This window comes from Pygocentrus nattereri, chromosome 7 (assembly GCF_015220715.1).
Source record: "Pygocentrus nattereri isolate fPygNat1 chromosome 7, fPygNat1.pri, whole genome shotgun sequence".
Classification (NCBI taxonomy): Eukaryota; Metazoa; Chordata; class Actinopteri; order Characiformes; family Serrasalmidae; genus Pygocentrus; species Pygocentrus nattereri.
The window spans coordinates 27,074,519-27,096,521 of NC_051217.1; the positions used below are offsets into that span (position 1 = coordinate 27,074,519).

The 22,003-nt window shown below is 38.9% G+C and overlaps 1 protein-coding gene across 4 annotated transcripts in view; it reads right to left on the reverse strand.

Annotated features, from left to right (window-relative positions):
• Nucleotides 1-22,003, reverse strand: part of LOC108443055 (suppressor of tumorigenicity 7 protein homolog) — a 104,768-nt gene that overhangs the window by 3,431 nt on the left and 79,334 nt on the right. For 3 of the 4 annotated variants that reach the window (XM_017723453.2, XM_037540016.1, XM_017723454.2), the window contains one exon: nt 11,961-12,103. In XM_017723453.2, the coding sequence (XP_017578942.1) occupies nt 11,961-12,103 (143 nt within the window). The remainder of the gene's footprint in view (nt 1-11,960; nt 12,104-22,003) is intronic. The other variant, XM_017723455.2, reaches the window with a different exon arrangement.

Here is a 22,003-nt window from a genome sequence, read left to right on the forward strand (position 1 = left end):
CGTCACCCCATTGCTGCGCTCCTTTCACTGGCTTCCTGTAGCTGCGCGCATCAGATTTAAAACCCTAATGCTTGCCTACAAAGCCAAAAATGGACCAGCCGCTACCTGCTTGATGGCAATGGTGAAATCTCAAACTGTACCACGAGCCCTTTGAGCTTCGAGTACAGCTCGGCTTGACCCGCCATCCTTCAAGGTGCACGGAAGACAAGCGTCGAGAATGTTCTCTGTACTGGCACCCAGGTGGTGGAATGAACTCCCACTGGCTGTCCGAACAGCAGAGTCTCTTGCTGTCTTCAAACGTAGACTGAAGACTCATCTCTTTACACAGCACTTAAATAAGCATTGAATTATAAGCTGCACTTATTTTATTGTACTGTACTCTGTATTGTAGTTTATTGTATTGTATCTTATTGTTATTGTATTGCATTGAATGGCACAGAGTTCTGCGTTCAACTCTGTTTCTTTTTCTCTTTGTGTCTGCAGTGACATATTTGTTTCTAGCAGTATGTGAGCCCAGGGCTGTCTTTTTCTCTAAGCTATTGGTAACTAGCAAAGATTGACAAAGCATTTCTTGTAAGTCGCTCTGGATAAGAGCGTCTGCTAAATGCTGTAAATGTAAATATTTTTACTGAAACCTGGCTTCACAGCAGCATATCGTACTCGGCTATCACGCTTCACGGGCTCACAGCACACCGCGCAGACTGCATGGCCGATTCCCTCAAAACAAGGGGAGGGGGGCTGTGTGTGTTTGTGAATGACCAATGGTGCACCAACTGTTGTTGGACACTTCTGCTCACCTGATCTGGAGTACATGGTGGTGAGATGCAAACCCTATTATCTCCCTTGTGAATTTAATGTGATTATCGTTGTGGCCGTGTATATTCCTCCGCATAGCGACACTAAGCTAGTGCTAACTACGCTAGCTAAATGCTATCAGCAAGCAGCAGTCTCGACACCCAGAAGCTGCACTCATCGTCATGGGGGACATCAATCAAACCAATCTCAGAACAGTGCTTTCCAATCTCCATCAGCACACCTCCTGCTCAACACGAGGAGAAAACAATCAGGACTGCAAAGCACAAGTACAGCACACAAATTGCAGCCCACTTCCCTGCTGAACTGAATAACTTTGATGCACGCTTTGAGACCACTGCTCAGTCTCAACATGCTAACACTGCCCTGCCCCTCTCCACAGAGGAGCCCCCACCTGCACCACTCACACTGACTTCTGAAGAGGTGAGGAGAGCACTGACACGGGTCACAGAAAGCAGCAGGCCCTGATGGTATTCCAGGGCGGGTCCTGAAAATCCACAACCATCATCCCCATCCCAAAGAAAACCACCATATCAAGCATGAACGACTACCGCCCCATTGCTCTCACACCCATAGTCAGGAAGTGCTTCGAGAGACTGATCCTCACTCACATAAAGAGGAGTCTTCCCAGCACCCTGGACTCTCACCAGTTTGCCTACCGGGCAAACAGATCTACTGAGGACGCAGTCTCCCTGGCAATGCACTCTGTATTCAACCACCTGGAAGGAACAAACACCTATGTAAGAATGCTGTTCTATAACTTCAGCTCTGCCTTTAACACCATCATCCCCTCCAGACTCATCTCCAAGCTCAACACACTTGGAATTAGTCACACCCTGTGCAGCTGGGTTATGGACTTCCTCACCTGCAGACCCCAGTGTCCTAGGATGGGTGAACACTGTCCTAAATTCAGTCCTAACTTAAGTTGTCATGGTGACTGAGAAGAAAAGATAAGATTTCCGACTTAAGAAGCTTCTGTAATATGACCCCTGGACTTCATTAACCAGAGTTGTGCGTGAACCAGTTCAAAAGAACGCGTTCATTGAACACGCTCATTTTTTCGTGAACGTTGAACTGAACGCAACACATTTTTAAATAAAGAACTTGAACGTGAATTAGTTCACATTATGTGTGATGAACGGCAGACATCACTGTAAATGAACGTTGGAATTAGTTTTCCATTGAAAACTGAGTGACATCTGTTTCCTCTTTTGAAACGCAACGAGAGAAAGTTCCTCCCTCCTGTCTTCTTGCTGGTGCCGCTTAAATCATGCATCACCAGACAGGAATGGTTTCGACATTGTGTGCGCAATGCATTGAGGGCAACGTAGTGTCCGGCTGAGAATAGTTAACATACTGGCTAGTTAATAACATACCGGCTTCCGCACGACGTTACCCGTGATGAATTGCGGCAGAGCGGGGTAGGCATAGCAACGTCGCGTAGCAGGCAACGACGGGAGCGCGGAGGGCTGGAGGAGCGAGAGAGAGAGAGAGAGCGCTGCAATTAAAAAAAAAGGCTAGTGGAAGTGATGGCACGGAGACAGACACCGATTCTCCTTATGAACGTTTAAAACTATTTTACGCTCTTGCAAACCAAGACCCCGACGGCAAAAAGCCTTTCTGTGTAAGATATGTCAACCTGCGCAGCAAAAACAAGTTAGGACATCAACAACGTCCTTCTCGAATTTGAAACGGCACATTGAGTTAAAACATCCATCCAGTGTGAATGCATATATGCACGCCCTCGAGGGTCATAAGGGAGGAAAGGGAAAAAAGACCCAACCCCAAACGCAAATGACACTGCCAGCAGCCTGTTCCTGTAGATCATGTCCCCAGCACTGAATTGAAAAGGTCACCAAATACTGTATGAAAGTTGAAGTTACCTACCTAAAGTTGCATAATGTTCCATCTTACACAAAGTTACATCTTAAAAATCACTGTATCAACCATAAAGATACAGCAGGTTCCTTAAAAATAAAATTTTTTGTGCCTTTGAGTTTTGCCTTCATTACCTTCATTCAAGAGTTTTGCTCATTTCATACACACACATATGTATATATAATATCATATATATCAAATAATATATACATATTTCATATTATATATTCTTTTTTTAATTGGTAGATTTCATTGCACTAAGTATAGAACTGGTCTACCTTGTCTGTACTGCTGCAAGTTTCATCACCTGGTAAGAAACCCACAATTGCAGTGTCATGAGTAAATGTCTACAATGAGCAGTTTCAAAGAACGTATAGTGATTTCTAGCTTGTAGTGTGAAAAAAAGTATTTATTTGAATATCTCACGAAAAAAGTAAAATGAACTGAACTTTGAACTAGTTCAGAATTAAAATTGTGAACTTTGAACGTGAACTGTTCACTTTGAGCATGTATGAACTGAACTTGAACTAGTTCAGAAAATCTGTGAACTGGCACAACACTGTCATTAACATTGCTTCATCCCCACCTCTTCACAAGTCATAGTCATTAAGGGTCCCATCACCTCACTTAAATGCTTTCTTAATCATGCTTCTGTTAGCACCACAATGTCTGGATGTGTTTATAAAATCAGAACTTTCAGTTGATCTACAAAAAAGGCTCCTAACTTTATATGTTAGGTGAAATTATCCATCCATCCATCCATTTTCTAAGCCGCTTCTCCGTCAGGGTCGCGGGGGGAATGCTGGAGCCTATCCCAGCAGTCTTCGGGAGGAAAGCAGGATACACCCTGGACAGGTCGCCAGTATTTATTTATATTAAATATAATATATATAGTCCATCGCAGGGCACCTAATTCATTTAATATAAATAAATACTGGCGACCTGTCCGCCCGAAGACTGCTGGGATGGGCTCCAGCATCCCCCCGCGACCCTGACGGAGAAGCGGCTTAGAAAATGGATGGATGGATGGATGGATGGATGGATGGATGGATGAATTAGGCCTAAATAATTTCTCTTTCTAAATACTATGGAGTCTTCAAAGCCATCTGATTCAGATTTTAAAACCTGAGGGTTAGAATGTGAACAGAGGGGTGGCCGAGTAGGTTTTATACAAACAAGTTACTTTTTTTACCGCAGCAGTAATTTTTAAGTTAGTAGTATCTAGTATGAGCTCTGAGTATATCTCGTGTATTACACTTATGTCCAATACTGATAACAGGAATGATGAACAATGATGATCATCACTAGATTCCAGCAGTCCCTTTATGTTTAAAAAAGGTTTTTAAAAAAATACATTTTAGGACCCATAAACCCAAACTGTTTAGATTAATTCCATCTTTCCAAAAAATGATTTTTCAGAAGAGGTTAAAATGATCAATCCAATGAATAAAAATCATATTGGCGGAGAGGCAGGATTTTTGGAGCCAGCTATGGCAATTCAAAATACCAGCCTGCAAGGGTTGAAATAATGGGAGATAAGAGTTTTGCCACAGTCCTTTGGGAAAGTAACCTGACAAATTCCTCTTTCAGTAGTTCTCAACCACTGAAGGCACACTTAGGAGATTGCTAGTCACTCGAGCATTAAGATCCAGAGATTGCTCTGATCTACACCTTTTGTTCTAGCAAGCAGATCTCTCACTGTAAGCAAAGGCAAAGTTTTTTTCAAACAATGGAAAAAAATGTAGCAGTCTTGAACAGATGGTTAGCACAGAACAACACCAAAATGGTTAGCGGATCACATGCAAAAATAATAAGATTTACCACATTGATTTTGTCTCTAAGAATAGATTTTAGCTATATCAATGACTAGATGTCACATTACAAATTCCTAAAAGCCTCAGTCCAGTTCATTCAACTTTCAATTACAAGGGGCACTACTGACCACTAATGCTAGATGGTTCTAAAAGATGTAGCTGAGCCTGTTGGTGTTGTGGTGTTTTGTGCAACAAACATTTTAATTGTTTGTTCTGAAAGTTGAAAAAACATGTGACATGATGTTTATGGTGCAAAATAAAACACCACTGTGGCTGGCCTATATATGCTGCTTTTACTTAAAACAATCAATTATGAGTTTAGCCTGGTATAGCTTTCAAGGTTAAGTTAGCAACTGTTTTAATACTACATTTCAGCATTGAGGCTCTTAATAACACTCAACAATCCAGTTAAGCAGCAAGTTACATTATGTAAACTGTTCTAATTTAAAATATTCACTCATTTTTAGCAAGCCTTCATGGGCATCATGAACATATGTGGTGGTATGATATTTGGCTAAATAAATATTATTCTTTGGGAATTAATTGCTTTTGTATGAATAATACAAAATAATATATAATAATAATAATTATATATATATATATATATATATATATATATATAAACACACACATACACAAACACACACATTTCCAAAAAGTATCTGCTCGTCTGCCTTCACATGCATATGAAATTGAGTGAGATCCCATTCTTAATCCATAGGGTTTAATATGATGTTGGCCCACCCAGCTTTAACTTTTTAGGGAAGGCTTTCCACAAGGTTTAGGAGTGTGTATATGGGAATTTTTGACCATTCTTCCAGAAAGGCATTTGTGAGGTCAGACACTGATATTGCTTTGTGCACTGGTGGGCAATCATGTTGGAACTGTTCCCAAACATTTGGGAGCATGAAATTGTCCAAAATCCCTTGGTCTGCTGAAGCATTAAGAGTTCCTTTCACTGGAACTAAGGAGCCGAGCCCAATTCCTGAAAACCACCCCACACTATAATACCCCCTCCACCAAACTTTGCACTTGGCACAGACAAGTACCGTTCTCCTGGCAACTGCCAAACCCAGACTCGTACATCAGATTTCCAGATGGAGAAGCGTGATTTGTCACTCCAGAGAACAGGTCTCCACTGCGGTTTACACCACTGCATTCAACGCTCTGCACCGCGCTTGGTGATGTCAGGCTTGGATGAAGCTGCTCAGCCATGGAAACCTATTCCATGAAGCTCTCTGTTGCTGAACTAATCTGAAAACCACATGAAGTTTGGAGGTGTGTAGTGATTGACTCTGCAGAAAGTTGGCAACCTCTGTGCACTATGCTCCTCAGCATCCGCTGACCATGCTCTGTCATTTTACGTGTCATCTCCAATCGCTTCCACTTTGTTATAACACCACTGACAGTTGACTGTGGAAAATTTAGTAGTAAGGAAATTTCATGACTGGACTTGTTGCACAGGTGACATCCTATCACAGTACAATGCTGGACTTCACTGAGCTCCTGAGAGGAAACCATAAATGTTTGTAGAAGCAGTCTGCATGCCTAGGTGCTTGGTTTTATACACCTGTGCCTATGGAAGTGATTGGAACACCTGAATTAGATGGGTGAGTGAATACTTTTGGAAATACAGTGTATAACATATATATATATATATATATATATATATATATATATATATATATATATATATATATATATATATATATATATATATATATAGATTTTATACATAAATTTTAAGGCCAAATTTGTGACAATTTGATTACAATCCAAAATTAGATCGAAAATTGTATTTTTAAAATTTTGGAACAACTACAGAAAAATAAAAAAAAAATGCTTATGAAAAAATGTCAGTCTCAGTATAAGTCACGAAATACGGTAACTTATTTTCATCCTAGATAAAATTAATAGGAATTATCTTTGTTTTAGTTGAGCAGCACTACCTCATGGCCAGTTGGGGTCAACTGTGTCAGACTATTAGAGATTGCCTGTGTGGACAGGTCATTCAATTTTCATGATTGGCCAATGCTAAGCCTGTCAAATGCCTGTTAAATGCTTATTGGCTAACGGCAGCCATATTTGTTCAATTATTGAGTTGAATTTAATATCACAGTTATAAAGTAGTGCAACAATACAGTATGCAAAGTTTCACCTCATGTCCAATTGTGGTCAAACTTGATGGGATAAAAGGGATAATGGGATAAATGTCCCTAACTACCATTTTCAAACAGTTATTTTGTATCATATCATCTCTGCTATGGACAATAACACCTTAACACTAAGCCACTATAAAGAACAGCAACACAGTCACTCAAGTCACTTTAAAATGTATACTGTTTCTATGTCTTGTGTAATAATCAAACGTGGTGGGCTTCCACAGAATCAAAGCAATCACGATCTGTAGCAATTTTTGTGAATGAAGCTTAAGCACAAAGGGTCTAATTGGCACGTGGCAGTTATATGGTTTATAAATATCAATTTATAAAAAATAAATCTTGACCTGTAGACTTCCCTGAACAATCTGGGACCAATGTTTTGTAGACTTGTAGAAAAATGTAGGTGACATATATTTTGCCAATAATTATGGAAAATATGGGGGTGGAGCTAAACAGAACCAGTGAGGCATTTGGAATAAAGCAGGGATTAAGTAGAAGCAATAATTTTGAATGTTGCCCTCACAGTTTAGGAGATAAGGGAAAAAATATATGAAAATTGTGCTCTATAGCACCACCATTCATTGGGCCAATTGGGTTTATTTCACTTGTCCTGAGCAGTTGTGGGGAATGTACACCTATGCCTAGTGCTCCAGCACCCCCCATGACTCAGATGGAGAAGCGGCTTAGAAGATGTGTGTGTGTGTGTGTATGTATTAGTGTAATGGACCCATGAATTGTGATATTCAAATATGTACTTGGTTCAGGAACAATCAAGCATATATTATACATAAGGTATGCAGTGCCCATGAATTTACAGTGGCAAGAAAAAGTATGTGAACCTCTTGAAATTTTATGGTCTTCTGCATTAACTTGTCATAAAATGTGATCTGATCCTCATCCAAGTCAAGCATATCAACAAATATAATGTGCCCAAAATAATAACGCACAAAAAAAAAATTTCTTTCAGGACTTTATTGAACACACTCATTCAGCATTTAAAGTGAGTGGAAAAAGTATGTGAACCCTTGGAATTAATAGCTGGTTGACCCTCCCTTGGCAGCAATAACCTCAACCAGGCGTTTCCTGTAGCTGTGGATCAGACCTGCACATCGTTCAGGAGGAATTTTAGCCCATTCTTCCTGGCAGAACTGCTTTAGCTCTGTCATGTTCCTTGGATGCCTCATGTGTACAGCTCTCTTCAAGTCAGTCCATAGCATTTCTATAGGGTTGAGATCTGGGCTCTGACTTGGCCACTCCAAAAGGCGGATTTTGTTTTTCATAAGCCATTCTGTTGTGGACTTGCTCCGGTGTTTTGGGTCATTGTCCTGTTGCATCACCCAACTTCTATAGAGTTTCAGCTGCCATACAGACTCTCTCACATTATCCTGTAGAATTTTTTGATACACTTGGGAATTCATCTTCCCCTCAATGACTGTAAGCTGACCAGGCCCTGATGCAGCAAAGCAGGCCCAAATCATGATGTTCCCTCCACCATACTTGACGGTTGGGGTGATATTTTTATGGTGATGTGCAGTGCCTTTTTTACGCCAGATGTATCGCTGCGTGTTCTTTCCAAATAGTTCAATCTTAGTTTCATCTGTCCACAAAACATTTTGCCAGTACCGTTGTGAAGTGTCAATGTGCTCTTTCGCAAACTTCAGGCGTGCAGCAATGTTCTTTTTAGTAAGCAGCGGCTTCCTTCGTGGTGTCCTGCCATAGACACCCTGCTTGTTCAAGGTTTTACGAACTGTAGATTCATGAACACAGATGTTAGCCTGCATCAATGCCGCCTTCAGATCTTTGGCTGTCACTCGGGGTTGTTTCTTTACCTCATTGATAAGTCTCCGTTGTGCTCTTGGGGTCATTTTGACTGGGTGCCCACTTCTTGGCAGAGTAGCCACAGTCCCAAATTGTCTCCATTTGTAGATTGTTTGCCTTACTGTAGACTGGTGAATTTCTAAAGTCTTTGAAATTGCTTTGTAACCTTTTCCAGCTTTATGTAAAGCAACAATTTTTGATCGTAGATCCTCTGAAAGCTCTTTTTGGCGAGCCATGGCTTACATACACATATCCTTCTTGTGTGGAGCAAACTCAAAAAGTCTAAGTGGTTTTTATCAGTCAAAGTAGCTCTAGTACACACCTCCAAACTCATTTTCTTAACAAGATTCCAGGTATGACTCCAATTAGCTTTTTTGAGATCATTAACTCAAGGGTTCACATACTTTATCCACTAGCACTATAATGTTTTTATTGTTGTTCTCAATGAAGATATGAAGGAAAAAATATTTTGAAAAAATATTTTGTTTTATTATTTTGGGCACATTATATTTGTCGATATGCTTGACTTGGATGAGGATCAGATCACATTTTATGACAAGTTAATGCAGAAAACCATAAAATTTCAAGAGGTTCACATACTTTTTCTTGCCACTGTACATCTGACGCATGCACACATAGCTTCTGTTCTAGGAGAAACTAAAAGGACTATGACTGCTGAATTACTGCCAGTCATCTTCCTGGTAGAAATTGATGCAGAAGATGCACAAGTGGAATTTAAGTTAAGCTAATTTGTGAGTTCATACATGTCTGATCGCATCTTTGAGATGTAATGGCTAAGCCTTAGTCATCCTTGTGCATTCCTAAACTAAGATGACCTGATAACACCATAGGTGCACTTTATGACAACAAAAGAGTTACTAGGCAGGCTGACGCAGTAATCGTTAACACTTTACATTAATACTAATATATCCTGGTTAAACTTGGTTATGGAATAGAGCACTTGCAGAGCACTCTGCAATAAAGATATAATTTCTGGACTGTGCTCTCCTTTTAGATGGAAAAAATCCATCATATTCTAATCAGAGATGTGCCTAGGCTCTGGCTATGGGGCTTTAGCCTCATGTCTTTTTTCATGGGACCTGGGACCTCTTTTATTCCAAATTAGCACTATGAGGATAATCTGAACAAAACAACTGGCAAGTAAAACCATGGTTTTTTCCCTATATTTTGGAGTTTACTTGCAAAAATATAACATTTAATGTTAACATTCCAAGGTAGAACTGTGCATATAGAGAGCAAAAATAGTGATGGCAACAAAAACTCAACATTAATTTGATCTTCTTCCTATAAACCAATCAAGCATTCTCCTCTCCAATGGGATTTTAGCTAGGTTAGCATCAACAAAAATGTAGGGTTTTTTTTTGCTTTCCTTGCTAAGAATTAGGTTACAGTCAGTGTTATGTTTACAAAAATGCAAATTATGCAAATAATATAAATAGTAAACACACTGTATAGTATGATCATCTGTTGTTAGCTGTTATCTATAAAATCACAGTTGACATGAGGTTAATAACTACAGTTGTATGCAAAAGGCACACCTGGCCAAATGACATATTTTGTTGATTTTTCAAGTGAAAAGAAGTAATCACTGTCATTGTCTGCATGTTAACACAATTACTTTAAAATTAAATTTTAAATTAAATTAAAATTTATAGTGTGTATTTAATAAAAATGTAACTGAGTGTGGCATATGTAAGAGATTGCCCACCCTCAGAACTTAATTAAATCATTACACCATAATTGACGTGTTAAGTCTAGTAAGGCAAGTCAAGAAATATAATTAGGAATCGTCAGCTGATGACAACTTCACAGCACACTAAATAATCTTACCTGTGAAAAGTCAAGGTCTAAAGTACACAAAACCACATATAGAAATCAGTGCCATGGACTGATGAATTAAAAATCAAAGTCTTTGGCCATAATCACCAAAGGTATGTTTAGAGGGAAAAAAGAAGCAGCATTTCATGAAACAAATACTTGCCCAACTGTTAAGCATGGGAGCGTTAAGCAGCCAGTGGCACTGCATGGGTAAGTAAAGAATGGATTCCACTGAATATGAGCAATTTGTAGAAACAAATGTAACACAGTCAGGAAACTGAAGCTGAAAAGAGGCTGGCTTTTACAACAGGACAGTGATCCAAAACTTGCCTCAAACTATGATATCTGCAAAAAATTTGTGTTATCAAGTACTGACTTAGTAGGGTATCCAAAAATTTGTACATGCAACTATTTTGTTGTATTGTTAATGCATAAGTTTGTCAAACAGAAAGTAACTACATATTAACATTTGGAGGAAAGTGCTATTTTTAGTTTGCGGTTACTTCTTTTCAATTAAAAAAATCAACAAAATATGTAATTTGGCTGGAGTGTCCAAACATTTGTGTTCAACTGTAATGAAAACTAAGAAAAGCAGAGAAGGTAACAATAGCCAGTTAACTAACCCAGGCATGGTTGCAATGTCCCATGATTTTCTGACATTTTCCAAATTTAAATATTGACACAGTGATATCTATTTCAAGAAATGGTCTTCTCAAAAACTGCACCACCTTTTTTGCACAGCTGGCATAAGAATCAGAATTAGTGATCCACCAACCACACCTTAGATATGGCTACATTTTCTTTGCAAGCTAAATCTTTTAATGCATTAAAATTGTCATATTGAAAACACCTAAAAACATATTTTACATCATACTACACACAGTTTTTTTTTACTGTCCTCAGGATGAGATAAGTTGTTCATTGGAGTCATGTGAAAGCAGTTAGGACAATTTAGAAGTGCTGTTAAAAGGAAAGGTGATGAACACTAAACATGCTCTTATCCAAACTTTTTGGGATGTGTTGCAGGCATCAAATTTGGAACATATATATTATGAAAAAACAATGCTTCATAGGTGAAAAATACTGTTTATATACCATTTTCAATTTAATACAGGTCAAACAGAATTTACTAACCACTGCTTTCTCACCATTTCACATACTCTCCCAAAAGGATTTTTTGGAATTGGGTATGTTATAACATATGATCTCCTTACTTTATATACTGTATCTCCACCCCAGAGAACTGAGAAACTGAGAAACCTAACCTACCATAACCTACCATTACAAATAAGGGGTTTTTAAAGTTTAAAGAAACTCTACATAATTTATAGTTCTAAGAAGAACCATTACAATGGGAAAAAATTTACATTAAGTGAAGTATCTTTAAATCTTGTTTCACACATCTCTTATTCAAACATGGTTCTTTTGGGAAACAAAAGTTCTTCATTGACATCACTCAAAGAATCTTTTGTGGAACCTTCATTTTAAATAGTGTACCTATGTCATATGTTTATACAGACTTGACAAAGTTCAGTGTCCTGTGTTTTTAAGTTAATTCTAACTGACCACACAAGTCACTGCAACTTTGGTACTGTTCTTTGAATATAACAGACAAAACATCAAATGTCAGACTCACTGCCTTAGCGAAGACTCCCATGAGTTCCGGAAATTGGTGTGTGAGGAGAGCTAGCATGGCGGTGAAAGAACAAAGGCCTGCTGTAAACAGAATGAAGAAAGGCAGCTCCTTCTTCGGGTACACAGACACTTCATGAAACACTGCTTACACACATAAGACATGTTAGGAAGAATTAGCTATCACAACAGAATCGAAAGCACATTGGTCAAACCACCCACCCAAACACATGACTGCATGCTTATTTATGTACAACACTATGGTCTATAAAGTAAATAAACTGTTAAAATGTTCCACTGCACTGCAAAATGTCATTAAACATATGAACATATGTGACACAAAACACCTCATCTTAATTATTCTCAGGGTATCATTATTTTGATGGTTTAAGATGAGATATGATAAGCTAAGTCATCAAAAGTTACTAGAAATTTTTTTTTTTTTAACTATTTAGAATTGTTCTCTGTGGGAAAGATCCAGCATAAATCAACAGATTAAAAACACATTAAAAAGATCTAGGAAATATAATGCAATACAAATGAGAACAAATATAAATTTAATCCTTTACTTAGTCTGCCTGTCTGTTCTTTGTAGTATTGTCTTTGTGTTTCTAGTTTTAGCATTCCTGATTTGTTTACCTCATGAAGCACACTCAACACTGAGTTCCTGAATAAGTTTTGCCAGATTTTTGCCAGGTAACCCAGGTTTAAATACTCAAACATTGATTAATGTGCAAGTGCACATGAAAGTGTGATGTTTGCAACAAACTGCCAATCATGTGAAACACAGAGAGGAGAGGCTTATTTTTTAAAGAAAGAAAAAAAATCATACTATTAAAAAGAAAACTGGAAAGTAAAGCAAAAAGCAATACTGTCACCACTGCCACTCTGTGTTAGTGCTTACTGGTGTAATAACTGTGTTAACATTTTCATATTTATATAGTCAGATTTATTTTCTCTGCTGAACAGTATTGTCTTTCATATGGTGCCACAAATGTTATAATACAATTAAAATAAAGCCTTGGAGCAGATTAGGTGGTATAAGTTGCTATGGCACTGCTTCCTGATAAAAAGTGATCTACCGTTATAAGCTTAAAAAATCCAGAGTGAGCTTAACTAAATTTAAAGGTAGCCGGCAAAGGAATGAAACCCTGCCTTATGAGACAGGCCTATGGGTCTATGAGTCCTTGGCTATAAAACACAACTCTAACTACTTTTTACATTCCCTGGGTAGGGGCTGGTAGTTGTGCAATGGCTATAATCTCTATAAACTGAAACTCTAGTTAAAATCAATCACTATTTAAGTAGTAATGGTGTCTGAAGTTGCTTTTGTTTGCTTAAATCCTCACTGGTTAAGCTGGCTTGTTTCATGAGCTGAATGAATGAAAATGAAAAGCTTTTATTATTCATCTTACTAAACATTTTGCATAAAGCCTTTAAGGATCTTGCCCATCAAACTATATTTTTTTCAATGGTATTAAAGAATTAGAAATATAATCAGTAAAGGAGTGTTATTTAAAAGTGTTCATATATGCATGAATTATGGTGGACCAGTTATAGTTAGATTAGATGTTTTTGTCTTGAGTTTATCTTTCTAATGTCCAAGGTTAGGGTTAGATAGGGTTCTATCAAGGGAATGGGAGGACGTCAACAAGTTAGGCTCCACAGGTCTGCCATACACACACACACACATACACACACACACACACACACACACATATATATACATACGCACATACAGAGGCACCTTTCACCTAAATTAGAGAGTCAGATAGAGTGTTCAGGAGAGGGAGGGAGAGAGTTGTGGCTTTGGGGGAGTTAACGCTGACTGAGAGAGAAGGAGCAGTAAGGGGGGGTCGCACAATTTTGCTGGGGTGATGGGCGCTGTAAAGGATCTCAAGCCAACTTCTTTTATTTCTTATCACCTTTGTTAAAACCTTTTCATTTTAGCATGATTTTTGTCTTGATTTCTATTTTTCATATTTTCCTTCATTATCATAAAATTGTTTTGTCCAGCGGTTTCATCCAATAAACTGGCAAAACTCCTTTTAGACTCAGCCTCGTTGTTGGCATTTTTTTTCACAACAGACATTTTTTTTCCATTTTTCACAATCTTACAGCCACTGAAATTAAACTTTTAAAATTTAATACTAGCATGAAAATGATTCCATGCACACCAGGAGATGCTGACAATGTAACTGCAAAGTCATTTGCCAAGGCCTTAGAAATATTCTTGTGTGTAATTCTTTTTAGCTGCTGTCTGCCACAGCTTCCCTTCTCCTATTGGAAAGCTTACCTTATGCCAAATAACAATAAGTAAGAGGGCAGGTGTTTCTTACATATTTGTTTCATTTGGGTAGTGCAAGTAAAACTACATTTACTTGTTGGGTTAGGGTCAAGTATTAGACGTTTTGTTGGTTTTCTTTACTTCTTGTCTATAGTGCTGTCTAAGTCCATTCTCTTTAAGCTAGCTATCCAGCTCTGCACAATGTCAATATTACACAGAGAAACTGATACACTACATCTACCACATCTTTACAACTTCTGTGCCCCAAAACTTAGACATGGGTAGTCAAAAAATCTTTAAGGAATTTATAAATATAACAGCACAGCATGCACATACTCGAGAAAAACCCAGACACTCCAGTACTCAACCTCACATATCTCAACACCTGTCAGCTTGACCACACTTTAACAGTATTTTTACTGTACAAAAATATGTATAAAAAAGTAAATTTGTGCCACTGTAATATCACTGAAGGTTACTGGGTCTCAGCCTTGGATGTGCCAACCACAATATCGTCTTTCCACTACGGCTAAAAGACAGAAACCAAAGAAGCAGAGGCCAATTACAGGCAGCGTCTGCTAGTAGTTGGAGGATACTACTGCATGCCTTCAGTGTTGCCTAAAAAAAATAGTGTGCAATCACCCTCCATCATTATCTTTTTCTGAAATCTCTCTAGCATGCTGCCATTCAAAACATCAACCATCTTCTCTGTCCCAAATAAATCCTAGCTATCGACATTTCAGAACCATCTTTTTAGTCCTACCATCATCCATGTAAAGAGAGTGGAAGCAATTGAGGCTTTCAAACATTTGAGTATCATCAGTTTTCCCTGCTAGTCTTGAAGTATTTTGTGTACTTATTCTATCAACTTAATAAAGTTACTGTATAGATACTGTGGGTAAAACAACACCAATGTAAATTTCAGTTGTACAATATGCATAACACACTTTACATTAACACCTGTTTCAAGTGAACAGGGATTCCAACTGTATGTTTAGATTGTTAAGTCTGCAAAGAGAAGTTTCACATAAACTGCTTATTATTTAGCCAAGCTAGCATATGACCACATATGCTAGCTTTATATATCAAATAAAGTACTCACCTTTTAACACACAGGAAAACAACAGAAAAGCTGGCTTTTTGAAATGTATTTTTGGCTTTGGAAATTGGCACAAAGCAACACCTCCACTCTGTTAAGGTATGGCGTCACTACGAGCGACTGAGAATGCGTCACAGCGGTAACGTTTTTTTGTGCTATCAGCTTCTAAATCGACAAAAAGCGGTAAGTGGCTGAAATATGATGGCTTCTGCTGGTTGTTTCGTCTGCGCAGAGTGTGGCATGTTTAGCCTAACGCCCTTTTCTGCCTCTAGCGGAACACCACGCTCCTCCGATTTGCGTGTCAAACAGGTTTGTTCCGCTGAGTGAAGCACCCACTGTGAAGCCTGTTAAAAGTACTCTGGTCATAGGAGACTTGATTGTTCAACACGTGAAGTTAGCTACTCCTTTAGGGACGCCAGCGGTTACAGTTGGATGTTTATCGGGAGCCAGATCGCTGGACATTAGTGGCAACCTTAGACTCTTAGCTGATAAGAGATATTCGAGGATAGTCATTCATGTAGGGGCCAATGATATCCATCTGCGGCAGTCTGAGGTAATTAAGGCTAATATTAGAGAGGTGATTAAACAGGCCCAGTCGATGTCCGATGCCGTAATCTGCTCTGGCCCCATCCCAATGCGGCGCGGCGCTGAAGCCTACAGCAGGCTTGCGGCGTTAAACTGCTGGATGTCCAAGTGGTGTTCCGAAAATCAAGTGGGCTTTATAGATAATTGGTTGCGTTTTGAGGGCAAGCCTGGTCTTATAGGTAGGGATGGTGTCCACCCCACGCGGGAAGGTGCTGCCTTACTTTCGTGCAGCATAGCACATAGTCTTTCAGTTAGTCGGCAGTAAACAGCTGCTGACAGTCCAGAGCCGGGACCAGTCCGCAGACAGACAGGCTAAACCGACCATCTGCGATCCGCCTTGAGGCGTCACCCAAGATCAGCTTTATAGAGACTGTGTCTTTGCCCCGAATTAAAACTAAATTTAATAATAGAAAAACTCAATCAGTCCATTTAAATAACCTAATCAACATATATCCATGTTCTGCTGATAGCACTAACACCTTAGATCTAAAACTTGGACTACTTAATATAAGATCACTAAACTCTAAAGCAGTCGTCGTAAATGAAATTATAAGATCATAAATTTGACTTTGACCAGATGAATATTTAGCTTTAAATGAAGCCACGCCTGTAGGCTACAATTATGCACATAGGCCAAGATTATCAGGCAAGGGAGGTGGAGTCTGTATAATATACCAAATTACTCTCAATATCAGTCAGAAACAATGCGACACTTTTACTTCCTTTGAGGTCCTTTCTATTCACGATACAAATCCGGTCACAAAAAAGAAGGCGTTTTCATTATTTAACATTTATAGGCCACCAGGGCCATACTCTGAATTTATAAAAGAATTTAGTGACTTCGCTGCAAACCTGGCTGTGTGCAACGATAAAGTAATAATTGTAGGGGATTTTAATATTCACTTTGAGAAGGTAGATGACCCATTAAAAAAGGCATTTACCTCAATCCTAGACTCTGTTGCTTTTATCCAAAATGTGACAGGGCCTACACACTACGTTAGATTTAGTTTTGACACTAGGTCTTAACATAGACAAGCTTAATATCCTACCGCAAACCACAGCAATCCCCGACCATTACCTAATTTCATATGAGCTACGACTTAGCCATAATATATATACGTCCCCTCGTTATTCAACAAAGCGCTCAATAAAACCTTCTACCGACCTACAATTTATAGAAAATCTCCCAGAGCTATGAATTTCAGTCTCCACTGCATCAGACCCAATGGAACTAGATTTACTAACCGATTATTTAGAAAATACCTTACGATCCACTTTAGAAAATGTGGCCCCACTTAAAATAAAAAGAATAAGGCAGAAAAAGCTCGCCCCATGGTACAACGATAAAACCCGGACCTTAAAACAAACAGCTCAGAAATTACAGCAGAAATGGCGTCAAACCAAACTGGAAGTGTTCCACTCTGCCTGGAAGGACGGCCTTATAGAGTATAGAAATGCTCTCACTGAAGCTCGCTCAGCATATGTGGCCTCGCTGATCGAGAAAAATAAGTATAATCCTAGAATACTGTTTAGTATGTGAAGTTTTTATGGTCTTCTTATAATAATAAAATTGAAAATATTAGACAACAAATTCAACCCACAGTATCAAATTCAAATCCAGCTTGGCTGTCATCTGACTTGGCTGATATAGAACAAAACACAGCTGTAGAAAAGAGCCTGGAAACTTTTTACCCACTCCCACAGCTAGAACTAGAGAAGATTATCTCTTCAACCTGCATACTCGATGCAATCAAAATTACTCAAAGAAGTACTGCCAGTTATTATAAACCCTCTTTTAACTGTAGTAAACTCGTCCCTTAGTCTGGGCCATGTACCCAAAGCTTTTAAACTAGCAGTTATCAAACCCCTGATCAAGAAACCAAATCTTGATGTCGCCGTTTTGTCTAATTACAGGCCTGTTTCTAACTTACCGTTTATATCTAAGATCTTATAAAAAGCTGTGGCCCAACAACTTAGTTCATATCTACACAAGAACCATATATATGAAAAATTTCAATCTGGGTTCAGGCCACACCACAGCACTGAGACAGCTCTAGTTAAGATAACTAACGATCTTCTTCTTGCCTCTGATCAAGGCTACATATCTCTCTTAGTGCTACTTGACCTTAGCGTGGCTTTCAATACAGTAGACCACAACATTCTCCTAGAAAGGTTAGAAAACATGGTTGGAGTCACAGGGACAGCCCTAACATGGTTCAGATCTTACCTATCAGAATGTTATCAGTTCGTTAGGGTAAACAATTTATCTTCCAATTATTCAAAAGTGAGATTTGGAATTCCGCAGGGGTCTATATTAGGACCATTATTATTTACACTATACATGTTACCGTTAGGCACAGTTATAAGTAACCATTTGATCATATTAGCCCAGTGCTATCATCACTTCATTGGCTGCCTATTAAATTCCATATTGATTATAAAATCCTTTTATTGACTTATAAAGCCCTACATGGTCTTGCTCCCGAGTACTTACAAGACCTTGTTTCTCATTATGAGCCATCACGACCACTCAGATCACAGAGTGCTGGCTTATTAATAGTCCCCAGAATTCAGAAGGTTTCAGCTGGGGGAAGACCTTTTTCTTATAAAGCCCCCAAACTCTGGAATGATCTTCCAGAAACTGTTCGGGACTCAGTCACAGTCTCAATCTTTAAGACTAGGCTGAAAACTCACTTGTTCAGTTTAGCTTTTGGTAAGTAATGTTCCCCCTTAGATAAAGGCAGCAGATCCAGGGGTCCATGGACACAGGGAATTATAGTAAACTGAGACGCTGGTGCTGTTGTCCCGCTGTTCGCACGCGGTCACTCAAGTTTGAGGACGGTGGAGCGGAGGGATGCCAAACTATTTCAGAGTGCTGCCGTGTCTGTGTGTCCTTCTTGTTCTCTCCTTTTAGTTAAGCTGTCATAGTCAGATCTGCCAGAATATAGAATAAAACTGATTCCATCTCCCTGCTTTCTTTCCGAGTATACAATTACCCATATGTCCGGCTGGACACTGAAGGACGACCGACTGCGAGCCCTCCTGCTACCCACTTCAGACCAGCTGCCCATGCCCCAGCTGCCACCACCTGCCATCTACTAGCTGCCCACCCTACACTGATTTTCTCATAGACTCCTAGCTATTCTTAATACAAATATTACTGCTATTAATATTAGTAGTATAATCACTCGTAGGTAGTTTGACCAGAGGAGGATGGTCCCCCCTGGTGAGCCTGGTTCCTCCCAAGGTTTCTTCCTCAGTTCTGAGGGAGTTTTTCCTTGCCACTGTTGCCCCTGGCTTGCCCACCGGGGGGGTTTTTGTACATTCTTACAGTTCTGTTAAAACTTTGTCTTTTCCAAAATTCTGTAAAGCTGCTTTGTGACAACATCCATTGTAAAAAGCACTATACATATAAATTTGATTTGATTTGATCAGGGCACATCTTTTGACCTTATCTGGAACTTCAAATTTAAATTTATTCATATAATGATGGTGTTGCTACTGAGCTGAAAATCAGCTAACAATGGTTGCTGTGATGAAAGGGTTAAGAAAATGTACAATCTCCATTGCAGTCTTCAAACACAGACTGAAGACTCATCTCTTTAAAATTCACTTAAAATGAACAGTGCTGTTCATTTAATAATTTTTTTAAAATTATAGTCTGACTTAGGTCTATCTGAACTAGTTTAAGGATATGCTTCTTAGAAGACAACAAAGCACTTTTGTAATTTAGTATCTACTGGAGCTTAAATATAAATGTTTGATATTTAGACATCCCAAAATCTCCTACAAGAACACTCAGAGTCAGGCTTTAAGTTGAACAAAAGATTAACTGAAAATTCAATCCCACAAAGTTGAAAAAAAATCTATGACAAAAAAAATCCTTTACTACTTGTTATTTCAAATTAATTTCGAAATGTCAGATGTTGATAAGCAGTTTTACTGGATGAATATCAAAGCCTGGGGTCACAAAATAAGCAGAGTCAAAGCAAATCAGACAAGCAGACAAATCCATCAATCAGTTATGAACAAGCAAAGGCAATAATTACAAGAAAACCACTAAGAATAAAACAAGAGCTAAACTAACACAACATGCAGTAGGTGTTAGGCTAATGAAGCGACAGAGATGGAATGTTGCATGGAAATTCAAGAGGGCTTGGTCAGTGACTCAACTACAGCGTCATAAGATGCACCAATCTGATTTGTCATCTGTAGCCGGGAGTCCTAGAGAGCACAACTGGCCTCACTCTCTCTGGGTGGGCAGGATGCTCTCCCTTTCTTCCCCCATCTCTCAACGCAGGGCAGGCATCTGATAGCTGACGTAACAGATCTGTTTTTTGTTGCTTTCCTCTGAGCGCATTCATCTGTCTAGTGATGATGTGAGCGGCAGTTCGAAAACATGCGGTGTCTGGCTTCACAGTTCTCAGAGGAAGCCTGTATTAGCCTTCACCCTCCTAGCATTGATAGTATCGTGTGATTGAGGGAGTCCTAACTAACTAGTGGATGGAATTGGAGGTGATTAAATTGGGGAGAAAACTGGGTTAAAAAAACATTAAAACACCAGACATCAGGTTCTCCAGGTCAAAGAGAAAAAGGATCACATAGATTTCTACCTGCATAAATCTAAAATCACACACTCTGTTATGGTATGGGGGGGGATAAGTAGGTAATAACTTGCACATCTGTGAAGGTCCCTTTGAAACTGAATGACATCCTTTTCATGGACATCCATGCTTATTTTATCAATATGACAACACCAAACCAAATTCTGCAGATGCTACAACAGCATGGCTGCATAATTAGAGAGTGTAGGTGTTAGACTGGCCTGCCTACAGCTCAGAATGGTCTCCAATTGAAAACTTGTGCAAAATACAACAATGAAGGCCCTGTATAGTTGCACTGAAGACTTGTATGACAGAAGAAAGGAAAATATTCTGCTTTCAAATCTGAATTAATTGGTATCTTCAGCCCAAAAACAATTACTAAGTGTTGTTACAAGAAAATGTGATGTAACAGTGGTAAATATGCTCATGTCCCAACTATTTTTACTCCATTTCTAAAAAGGTTCTGCAAAATATATATTTTTTTTGCTCTGCAAAATATAAATAAAAACAAAATGCAATGATATGCAAATCACTTAAACCTTATTTTTCATTGAAAACAGTACAAAGACAACATATCAAATGTTAAAACTGAGAAATTATATTTTGAAAAATATATGCCCATTTTGAATTTAATGTCAACAACCCCTCATAGCAAGAGGACAGTGGTCCACTGTCAAGTCAAGTCAGCTTTATTGTCAATACTACAATATGTACAGGACATAAAGTGTACAGAAATTGTGTTACTCTCAGACCCCATGGTGTAGCAATAACATTAAACAGACGGTAAACTGGAAAAGTGTGAATTTAAACAGACATAAAAAAAACACTAAACGTAAAAATAAAAATTGTAGAAAAAAAAAAAAAAAATATATATATATATATATATATATATATATATATATATATATATAATTATAAGAGGTCCTGAAATTAACACTAAAGTAACATAAGGCATATGCAGATTAAGGTCTGTGGGTATAAATAAATAGTGCAGTACTGGGGAGTAGGCGTCAGGAACCTTTGTTTTGGTCCAAAGTTTTTTTTGGGGGGGTGGGTAAAGTAGGGAGACAGTTGAGCATTCTGACAACCTGGTGGATGATGATGTCCCCCAGTCTGCTGGTCTTGGCCCGGAGACTCTGCAGGCGGCTCCCTGATGGCAGCAGGCCATGGCAGGTGTGATCACTGCCATGCTGAGGGCTTTCTGGGTGAGAAGGGAGCTGTATATCTCGGAGTAAGGGGAGGGAGGTGCCAATGATCTTCTCAGCAGTTCTCACGATGTGCTGGAGTGTCTTGAGGCAAGACATGGTGCAGGCACCATACCACACAGTGATGCAGCTGGTCAGGATGCTCTTGATGGTACTTCTGTAGAAGGTGCACATGAAGGGGGCTAGGGCTCTGGCTCTTCTCAGTTTGCAGAGGAAGTAGAGGTGCTGATGAGCCCTTCTGGCCAGTGATGCTGTGTTGTTGGCCCA